The following is an 11,535-nucleotide window of genomic DNA, read 5'->3' as shown; positions in this document are numbered from 1 at the left end:
AGTTGACTCCATGCAAGTTTTGATGTTGCGGCTAGAGAGCTTCATGGAGCGAGCTGAGGCTGCACTAGGCGGGCTCTCCCTGGCGCCACCTGTGTTGCAGACTGCTCATGTGTTGTGTCCCTTCGTTGTGCCTGATGATAGCTTCGAGATCGAGAAGGGAGATGAGCTTCATGGTTTTTTCTCCCCTCGTGCTAGAGCCAGCTTGCCGTTGTCATCCTCTGAGGGACTAGGCAATGATGTGGTTTTGACTGAGGTGTTGTAGATCATGCCCGAGCTTCGGGAGCTGTGTGGGGGCTTGGTTCTGCCTCTGTCCGTCGAACAACTAAAGGTAGACCCCCTTGAGATCTCGATTGTGGCTTCATCGCCAGCATCACCCCTGGAGTCTAGCCAGATACTAGATGCTGAGGAGTGTGGTGATTTGGATGTTGCAATCTCTCGATCGCCTAAGTCCATTGGGTGCCAGGCGTCAACCAGTCTACCTCTCGGTGTCATGGAGCACGGAGTTTTAGATGTTTCTGCCCTTCCATCGCCTGCAACCATCGAGCAGGTGATGCCCGTGAGTGACATGACCATTGAGCCAAGTGTGTTGGCACCTACTCCAAATCCAAATGCTCTCGTCGTGAAGGAACTTTGTGATTTGCTCGCCGGTGTGGAGGTTGCTAGACCTGGTTTGGGTAGGTCGATTGCTTGCCTCTTGACGGGGACACCAATAAAGGGAAAACTATAGAAGGTGGGCAAAGGAAAGTGTGGCGCCATGGGCAAGGCATCTCTCGTTGCTTGATGGATGACCTTCGTTCTCTCGGCCCGTCCGCTTCGATTGAGGTGTCGTTGAGGGTTAGGCGGTGCCTGATGTCTTGTGTCAAGGTGTTCTTGTCGGGGGGTCTCTTGGCGTAGTAGCAATGCCGTCGTTTGTGTATGTTGTGGATTCGGAGAGTGGCGGGGCCGCCTGTGTTGTTTTTTGCCATGTGAGTAGTTAGTGAGTGCTCAGTTTGTATTGGTTTTTGCCTGATTTTCCATAAATTAACTGGGTAATTCTTTTCTTCTTAATTAATCGATGAGGCAAAACTTTTGCCTCCTTTTTGAGAAAAATTCAAATTGAATTGCAACTCTAAACATGGTCATGAAATCAAGTGATGTTTAGTACTTATGTAATGGATATTTAGTACACTTATGCAATCATGTTTTATAAGTATATGTTTGTTGTTCTGTAGACGTATCATATTATTGTGTAGACAGATCAAGTTACATCGCAAACAGTTCAACTAAGGAACACATGTGAGATGATTATCTCAAATCTCAGACAATTACTTCTTAGCAACCGTTTTCCTATAACGCGCACAACATGTTCTGGAGAATCCTCTGTGTTATTTTCACTCATCGCAAACAATTATGCAGACTGAACTGTATGTCGTATCTTGCACATGGCTTGTGATGGTTAATTGTCTGTGTTATTTTCGCTCATCGTAAACAGTTTTCTCGACTCAATTGTATGTCATATATTGCACACACACCTTGTTTTTGAATCGGGTCAGCCATCTCACACGTAACATTTTCTGTCTGATGATTTATTTTTCTACCGTTACTCGCACAAAGTTCATCTAAGGGTGTGTGAGATGTGTGTCTTTTTAGCAGGGTTCGGTAACAGTGCCCCCACCAAAAATGGACGCTTATGGCTTGTATTTAGATGGTTATACAAGTTCAAGCAGCAAAACGTGTCCATGCATATGACCCTGATAAACATATAGTGCAGCGTAGCATCATTACCAGAGGATTCTGATCGAGTCCGCCGAAATGCATTATTTTCCTACAGCTTTGGCCGCTAGTACAGTGTTGTCTAGCGTGAGGAGCTGTGAGCGAGCATGGCCCGTGACATGCATTGCCCTGCGGCTGTCATACTGAGCCACTGACGGTGTATTGCATGTTTGACTACTCTCTTTCGCGCCTGCGTGCTTTTCAATCGTGTGGCCTGTGCAAGGTGACAAGAAAATTGCTTGACCGATTTCTTTCCTCCTGCCTGACTACGGTAGTACCGCCGCGGTCTCAATCCTGTAGCGCCCCCATGCGTGTATGTCCCTTTGTCTTTCAAGCACAATCACACTCTGCATTTCATTTTCTGCGTCTGTACTGTCTTTCTAAAAGAAAACATTTACATTTCATTTGCCATATGCTAAACTGCCACAGAGATTTGGGCATGGTCAGTCTGTGTAACTTACATGAACAAAGGTACAATCTTGGATTATTCTTAGATTACGAAGTCGGATTATTGGGGATGAATAAAGCGAACTCGTCTAGCAGGATGTAGGGGATAGACATTCAAGCTTGCAAACCCACTCATTTAGGTAGGAGTCTAGCTTACTTCTACCTTAATTCTGAAATTATTGGGAATAAGTAATGCCTGATCTTGTATCTCAAAAAAAAAGGAGTGCCTCATCTTATAGCTAGTGAAGAAACAATATGGGAGAACAGGGTGTCAACCTATTGGCTAGGATAGCATTGGAGCTATCTAGCCCACCCGGGTTCGAGGCTATCTAGCCCAGCCGGGTTCGAGTCACGGAGTGACCCGTGATGCTTAGTGTTTCTCTTATAAACATATGTCTCCAAAGGCTAGTCCTAGATAGTCTTGATTTTTAAAACAAGAGAACCCATGTGTGACTGGACGGTTAAAAGTGTGTCTCGTTAACGTTGATTATCCTTTTAGTCAGACGCGACATTCCTGTCGATAATGAGGCATTGACTTCATCAATTTTGCAACTTTGCAACTCTAGTCTTCATTAGGTGCTTCCCACCTTTTTAAAAGGAGCATATACAAGCATCAACAATCAGATTATTAATAAGAACAAAATGAATATTCACCACAAAATGTAGGGAAAATGTATAGTGATTCGTGCAGTACTTAATTAAGCCATAGTGAGCCTTGATGACATATACACCGCATGTGCTATACACGCCACCTCATTTGGTCTTCGTGATCCTTGCCCGGAGCGGAGACAGGCCTCGAGAAACAATCCTTGCTTTATTTCTTACAAAGTAAGAAAATCACTATAGTGCAACTCTTAAGCTAGCTAAACCCCAAGCTTAGCATGCTGCTCATTCTGCCCCTAATCCTTATCAATGAAATTAAAGCTTAGAGTTCACCCGTGTTTGCATTTTCCTTAATTTATAGTAATAGTTATGGTATATAAAGTTCCTTTGCTACAACCCTAAGGTCCAAATACTATCTCCGTCTCAGTGTATAAGTCATTCGCGTAGTTCTAAGTCATCGATTTGAGGATTTAAATATGTGTTATGTGTCATGAAAAGTATATCACTAGAATTCTACACGGATGTAATATATATATATATATATATATATATATATATATATATATATATATATATATTGTCACATGTAATACATATTTAGATAGTTAAATTGTCGACCTAGAACTACGCGAATGACTGATACACCGGGACAGAGGTAGTAGTAATGATAGAACTTTTCTTTATGATTGTGACCTTTTAGGGCCTCTTTGGAATGCAAGAATTTAAAATGTAGTAGCATAAAGAAAAACACAATGATATAATGACACTGAATCCTACAGAAACTGAAAAAAGTTGATAATGGAAGTTATCTGATATCACTACCAGAAATTGAAAGCACATGATTTTTGTATGGAGGTTGAGGAAGGTTGAGTGTATATTTTTTTTGATAAAGGGCCCTTTATTACTTAAAAGTTTTAAGTATTACACCCGGCCTTTGCATATATAACTAAGATGAGCACAACCAAATCAAGTCCAACCTCAGAAAATAAAAGGCGAAATACAAGTAATCATGAAGATTGTATGACACCTAAACCGTGGGAGGCCAATCCTAAGATCATGCTGCCATCCATATCGGAAAAAAGTATCCCTCCAATGTTCTTCAAGCTTCATAAACAGGTCTTGATTCTTCACACATTGTAGAGATGATCATAAACGGAGCGTGCATCTTCTTACACAGACACAAATGAAAATTACAAGGTCTATCTTCTTGCTACGAATCCTAGAGAATTGCGAAGTAAAATTTGGAAGGTCTCATTGTTTGGACACAAATATCTCAGTGGAGAAGTTCTGATGGACTGAAATTCTATAAATATATTTGTGTACGGATAACCAAAGGAGCCAAGACTTTTTCTAAAAAAGGTCATTTCTTCCTAATTTGTAATTTGTACATAGTGGGTAGACTCTTCACTGTATAGAATGAGACAACATGTGTAGATTCTCGATAACTGTGGAGTATAAAACTCTTCGGGTCTCTGCATGCAAGGGCAGCCCAAATTATTATGAACTTTCAACATGTGTGGACTGGAGACAAAAAAAAACGAGGACACTGCAGAAGATCTGTCTGTCAATATACTGATCTCATTAGATCTTAGCTTGGGTATGTTTGGTTGTTTGTGGGATAAGTTCACCACAAACACTCCCTGATATATAACGTTTACAGCGTAAAACATGGTAACGATGTTGCTACACAGCGATAAACTTGAGTTTTGAGAATGTAGCTAGCTAGCTATATATACAAGTGAAAGAAACACACATATCATGGCATTTGTAAATTTTGTTTTGCAGATGAGGCATGTGTAACACTTGGCTTACTACTGACTTATTACTGATACCCCATCTAAGGTTTGAAATATTCCAAACTAAGATATACTAATCCAAGTTATGCCTCTCTTTTTTGCGATGGAAAGTCATGCCTCCTTTATGTGCAAAGCTACTAGCATGATCCACAATTCAGCATGTGCATCAAATTAATTAATACTTCCTCCGTCCTAAAAATAAGTGTACTAAAGTTTTACTGAAGTTGAGACACTTATTTCTGGATGACCAAAGTTCTACTAAATTTAAGACACTTAGGGATAGGAGAGAGTATAAGCTTCTCGGTTAGCATATGATAAAGAGAATGTTTGCCTCAAAAACAGCGGGAAAAGGTTAGAAAGCACACTGTGCGCACTGACAAAAATTAAAGCAGATCATCACTGACATACAATCATCAGAAGCAAAAGTCATGAACGATTCCCAATGAACAGCAACATTTCATGGTCCGGTATTTCGGTATTATTACGAGCCCACAGTACAAATGGTTCGAGCAAAATAAAGAACAAACATACATGCTATATGGTAGCCTTTTGGCTTAACTAGCCGGGGGCAACAAAAAGCTAGCTACTCCAAACTGAACTCACGCTTGATCTCACAGTGTTTGCAGATCCTATAGCTAGCTAGCTCACGTTGTTTTTTTTATTTTTATCCTCTTCTCTCCTCTCTCCTTGTTTCTACCTCTCTTCCTCTAGATCTCTCTCTTCCTCACTGCCTTAATCTTACACACAAACGAATCACAAGACTTAAGTAGCGCAGGGTTACACTAGCAACAAGAACAAGAAGCCAAAAACGCGGCAGCACGGACAGTACGTACCGACTGTCTAACGGACTAAGGCAAAAAAGCCCGGGGGTACCGTGGTGGATAGATCAGAGTCTCTCGAGTGTTCCATGGATCGATCAGCTCCGGACAAGCTCGCAGGACAGCGTCATCAGCAGCATGGCGGCGTCCGTGATCTCGTCCTGCACCGGCACTGGCACCGCAAAGGGCGCCGGCGATGGCCGGAAGCAGGCAGCTGCGGCGGCGGTAGGGCTCTTGCTCCAGTTGGCCCCGATGGTGTCGACGAGATCACTCCCCGGCGCAGCAGCAGGAGCAGTGGTGGGGACGACGACCGGCGGCTCTGCGGCAGCCTCGACGGTGGTGGAAGCAGCGTCGTGTGTGGCAGTGTGATCCTGGACCACCTTGCACCGTTTCTTGAACGGCAGAGACCGGTCGACGTCGACAGCTCTCTTCTCCTTCTTCACCTTCGGTGGGCGCACGGTCACGGCAGCGTCACCCGGCGCGGCCGCCTTGGCGCCGACGTCGGTGGCGGGCGCCGCCCCGGTGGCCATCATCGCCCGGCGCGCCTTCCGCTGCCTGATGCCGCACGCGTTGCAAAGCGACTGCGCCATGCAAACCGGAGCAAATTAGTTACCGTTAAGCCATTAACTAACTTGTGGAGTACTTCTACCAAGTGACCACATACTAATTAACAAGACATACCTTGGGGCCACAAGGACCACTCCTCCACAAGGGGGTCTTCGTGGTGTTGCAATCAGAGCATGTCCTAATAACACCCAGAGCTTGGTTCATGCCGCCCATGTGGCCGTGATCCTCGTATGCCTGCGCCCTCTTCCTCGGCTTCTTGACACCGGGATCGCTCGTCTTCCTCGTGATCCTCATCTTGGCTGCAGGAGCAGGTGCCGCCCACTTGCCGATCTTGAGCGATCCGCCGCTGGTGGCCTGCAGCTTCTCCATATCATATGGATCGTACGAGTAGGATCGCTCGATCATGTCGTCGCGGATGCTCTCGACGGTCGGGAACGGCGTCGAAAACACGCTCGATGATCCACCAATCATCTGATGCGCATAACAATCAAAGGATCATGCATGTTAATTGAGAAACTAGCTAGAAAGTGAGCAAGCAAATTAATTCAAATAGGACAGAAGAAATCACTCCAGCTTACATGTTGGGGCTGATCTAGCATGGCATGGTGCTGCATCAAGTGCTGGTCTGATCCGTAGCCGAGACTGCTGTTGTCGCTAGGGCTGCTGTTGCTGATCACAAAAGGGAACAGGATCGGGGGATCCTTGGGCAGGGTGAAGGCCTGGAAGTGCCCCTGATGGTGATCCTGGTGATGATCTTCCTCCATTAGAGGGAAAGAAGTAGAGAGCTGGCTCATGTAGATGGTAGACATGATGAGATCTAGAGGAGATCTCGCTAGCTAGCTAGCTAGGCAGCGCAGATAAACGGGGATCAGGATGAGATGGGGAGGGGATGGAGGAGCTGGCTAGCTAGCACTGTGATGTGCAGTTTGTAGAGAGCCGATCGAGAGAGATCATGAACAGGAGGGGGGGTCAGGTCCCTTTTATAAAGGAACTGAGAGAGAGAGAGAGGGGGGGGGGGGGGGTCTAGGCCTTGTGTGATCACTTTCACAGAGAGGTAGCTAGAGAGAGAGGGAGGAGAGCACAGGCACAGGAAAGGGATGAGCTAGCTAGATCGGCGGGGAACAGTAAAACACGTCGGGCGCTGTGCAAACACACGTTAGAATTCCTAGGGCCCGACAAGGATCAGGGTCTCTCTCTAGGGATGTCGTGACGCGTGATCTGTGTGTGCGTATGATCCTATGTGGCAATCACTTCGTACGTCTACTGTAGCGTGCCCTCGAATTAGGGCAAGGGATATTTCGCTGTAGCACACAAGTGACACGTACGTTTGGCCTAGCTAATCCTATGTACTACTAATTAACTCATCATCCATAGTTTGTGGCTGAGCCAATCAAATTGCGCACTTAGCTCATCAAACCTTCGTTTTGGTACATAATTAGGTCTTCTTAGATCTATTCGGTTGTTAGGATGTGATCAATAGTGCCACAATGATTTCCTAAATTCGCTTACTAGCCTACACGTACACCACCACACGTACACGCATGCGCCCGTGGTTCGTCTAGCATCACTAGTCTAGAGTTGCAAAGATTAGGAACGAATTCCGTGACCTCAAGAAGCACAAGCATGTTCATCCCATGGAGGCAACGTGCTCGATCGATCATATTGGTGTAGATGTGGGAATCTAGAAATTGATGCCTGTTGGGTGGAGTTTCCCGAGGTTCCACTTTCTCCTTGTAGGTTCTTGGTTGTAATCGTCAAACAAGATTTTGAACGGTTATCGATGGAGTGAAATTTTAAGCATTTTCAGATTTTTGGATTTGAATTCAACCGACGGGGAACTAAACAATTGACATCAATCACGATGATCTACATGGTTATAGTATTTCAATATGTTCTTGGGTGCATGCATGCCATCCAAGCGGGTCCATTAATATGCGGTTTAGTTAATGAAATCAAGGAGAAGTAGTTCAAAATTCACTTTAGTTTTCAAAATAGCAAAATATAAAGTACCTTGATGTAACCTTGGTATCGGCCAATATCACCAGGAAATAGAAACCTAGGGTCATTTCCACAATTCCCAAAGAAAAGTTGTCGCACCATTATTTCTAGTTTTGAAATGAGATATTTACGGAATCCCCATAAATAGGATCAAATTGTATTTCATGATATTTCCACAAGAGTCTTCTTTCTCATTCTTAAGCAAGCCCTCGAGAGGGATTAGTGATCATGATTTCTGTTTTTACTGAAAATTTGTATGCCCCGCATTCAAGAAAATGGGAACCCATAGAACGGAAGTATGGATCTACAAATTTCGGGGGGGGGGGGGGGGGGGGGGGGGGGGCTATGCACATTTGTTTTGAAATGTGAAGTCCAAGTTCCATAAACTTGTGCCCCATATTAATGCATTACTTAAGGGTTTCTTTGGGGCACATTAATTTTCTATAAATTTCAAACGGATTTCCTAGTTCTAGTTCAAGCCATGCATTCCTGCAAGAGTTGGGAGAAAATTACAATCCTAAACAGGCCCTAATAAATTACAATCGAAAAGAGCCTAAGCATGCATGCATGCATGACCCAGCTATATATGCATGCCCCCTAGTTTCTGTATTCATGGAGCAAACTTTAGAAGCTTAACAACCAAAACGGAAATATAACAGAAATTGAGAACCTCCAGAACAATGCACCCATTATACTTGCATAAGTCCAATGGAGAAGTTATGTGTATCAGCCTCAAGTACCATCTATCGGCCTTATGTAGTTATTGGGGGGGGGGGGGGGGGGGGCTGATCTAACTCGTAGGCTCAAACAGATTGCCACTTAGACGTTGCCTCACACAGATCATCACACGATTATGGTAGTTGCATGACCGATGAATATCGCCAACCTATCTCTTCAGATGGCTCCAGTACCCTTTTAACCCAACATAAAAGGTAAATACACGTTAAAACTACTGTAGAAAGTCAAACAGCTCACATGCATGTCAAAAAGTTCAATAAAAGTTGAGAGCTCTTTGAGGAGGCTCAAGAGCCACTGTGTACACTACATATTCATATTTAGTTTTTTTCCCAGAAAAAATATTGGTAGATACAGATTTGCATTTTTTTTTCTTTTGCGAGATAGATATAGATTTGCATGAAAACGGTATCTCTGCCTATCTCCATTCGCTGCCCCCTTTCGGGTCTAGACAAAGGGCATTAAAGTTCACCAGGCAAAGAGACAGTTCCTGTCCCCCTGGCCCACTGTAAGCATGGTTTCTGGTTCACGGTTACTCTCCAAATCACCAAATCTATATACGTACGTGTTACTCACGGAGTAGGGTGTTTCGGTATTCAGGCTCATCTGCACTCGGTGAGAAAAAAAATTGAAAAATTTCAAACAAATTCAAAAAAATCAAAAGTTTTCTTGAGCGGTAGAAACTTTGATGCGTGAGGCCTGTTCCAAATTTTAAATTATTTAGACATCTGAGCAGCTTTCAGCAAAAAAGACAAATCGGGCCAAAACAGTACATGAACAGTAAAATTTTTTACAAACCCTCAATTTGTCTTTTTTGCTGAGAGCTGCTCAGTTGTCCAAATTATTTGAAAATTGGAGAGGACCTCACGCATCAAATTGTCTATCGCACAAAAAATGTTGTAATTTTTTTATTTTTTCTAGTATTTGTTTTAATTTTTTTCGTCGACACGGGTGCAGATGAGTTCGGGTGCAGAGATGGATATTCGCTACTCACTATGTAAACTAATATAAGAGTGTTTAGATCACTAAACACTCTTATATTAGTTTATGAAGGGAGTACAAATAAATCATTACATGACTATGTGTCAAGAAAAGGTAATTCATTGCCGGTCAAAAAAAAGTAAATTTTTCCTTTTACTGTCATGGAGGGTAGCTATATTGTTCTTTATGAGTAAATGTTTAGGTCATCGTGTACTGCATATATTTGAATTGACCGATCCTAAGAGCATGGTTAATAGTATAGCCAACTGCTGGCTATAAGCCATTGTCATGTCATCTATAGCCCATCTTATAGTTGATTAGAAGAGTGTACTGCTTTTTTATTATATGGCCCATCTTTCACTCTCACAAAGTGCCTAGAAGCATGTACTAGAGCTAGCTCTTCACCAATAGCCCACTTACCTTTTCTCTCCTCTTTTTTTGCTCCAACTAAGCAAGAATATACTAGTTTATTTCTTATAGCCAGCTAACTCAGCTCTATTGTACTTGCTCTAACCGGGTCGACTTCCGTTTGCTTCATTTACCCTCTCACTCTCTGGAGACATCCATAATGTCTATTCTCTCCTTTATTTCATAAAGTTTAAACAGGAGATATTGATAAACCACCGATACCCATTGGCCACATGAACCGTCGGGGCGGCTCTCTAACCATAGCTCAAAGCCATCGTCATCGTCATCTTCCTTTTGCCCTAGTTGCCTCCCCGGTAAACTACTCCCCGCGCAATTTGGTCCGCGACTCTCCTTTTGCCCGCCATCTCTCAGCTCATGTAGATCTAGTCTTTAGATGTAAAGTACTTCTCTCATGCAGGTTATCTACAGATGTATCCGGGACTCTTCGTTTATGGTCCTCTCTACAACGCGTGGAGAATCGAGACCTGTTTACGGAGGTGTGTACACGATTGAAGGCTACGGCGAGGGATACTTTTACCCAACGTGGGTGGCAGCATGATCTTAGGATTGCCCCCCTCTAGATTCTACATGTTTCTTTGTATTTCGCCTTTTATTTTTTGTTTGTATGAGAAGACCTTGTTAGGATGTGTGCATCTTAGTTATGCAGATGTCGGGTGTAGTACTTAAATATTTTAAGTAATAAAGCGCCCCTTTTCGAAGATGTAAAGACCTAGAGTGTCCCGTAATGGAGCTTGCATGTAGGGCTTGGTTGTGGCGGCTCCTGACCCCCTTGGGTGAACTGACCCTCACCAGCTTATGGTGGTGACCTGCTTGACGCCTCTCCTTGCTCTTCATCGTCATGGTGTTCTTACCTTACGAGGGTGGGAACTTCAATGTTCTGCTTCATCGTATACCATGCCGGTGGCATCGAGCGTTGGTGGTCTTCATGGGCCAACTATCATGGCCAAGGCAAAATCCCTTCTTGGTCGTGCCGATGTTGACGAAGGCGATGCCTACAAGTGTTCGTCGCCTCGTTGGAGGCATTGCATGGCCTTTGATTCTATTTCTTCCCTCTATAATCTTAGAGGAACCCCTAGATTTGGCTTGCTAGATCGGGAGCGATGGTGTATTGTGTCGTTCCTTTCTTGGAGGCATTGTCTTAGTATCCATAGAGTCCTTCAGTGTGGCAGCTAAGAGATCACAACCTTCTTAGTTTTGATAGTGAGGCCTGGTGGTGACGTGACATTGGTATTGGTCCTTCGAGCAAGGCGTTGGGATCCTCGGGACATCATGTACACCTCTTTCGACACATCCTAAACAATGTCACTTCTCTAGTTCGAGTCAGGACCTTCCTTCTACTCACATTTGAAGTCTTAAATTTCGAGACCAACCATCCATCCTTTGGTACAAGGGTCGGGGTTGGCCTGGGC

At 43.9% G+C, this 11,535-nt stretch overlaps 1 protein-coding gene across 1 annotated transcript; it reads right to left on the bottom strand.

Moving 5' to 3' along the window:
* Window positions 1-5,041: 5,041 nt before the first annotated feature.
* On the bottom strand, window positions 5,042-6,948 carry LOC123148045 (protein CYTOKININ-RESPONSIVE GATA TRANSCRIPTION FACTOR 1). The gene is made up of 3 exons (XM_044567401.1): window positions 6,562-6,948; window positions 6,098-6,454; window positions 5,042-5,997 (listed from the first exon to the last, which is right to left on the bottom strand). The coding sequence occupies exons 1-3, from the start codon at window positions 6,790-6,792 to the stop codon at window positions 5,515-5,517; spliced, it is 1,071 nt and encodes a 356-aa protein (XP_044423336.1). The 5' UTR covers window positions 6,793-6,948; the 3' UTR covers window positions 5,042-5,514.
* Between the last annotated feature and the right edge of the window lie 4,587 nt (window positions 6,949-11,535).

This window comes from Triticum aestivum, chromosome 7A (genome assembly GCF_018294505.1).
Source record: "Triticum aestivum cultivar Chinese Spring chromosome 7A, IWGSC CS RefSeq v2.1, whole genome shotgun sequence".
In the NCBI taxonomy this organism is placed as follows: Eukaryota; Viridiplantae; Streptophyta; class Magnoliopsida; order Poales; family Poaceae; genus Triticum; species Triticum aestivum.
This window is presented reverse-complemented; position numbering and strand designations above follow the sequence as displayed.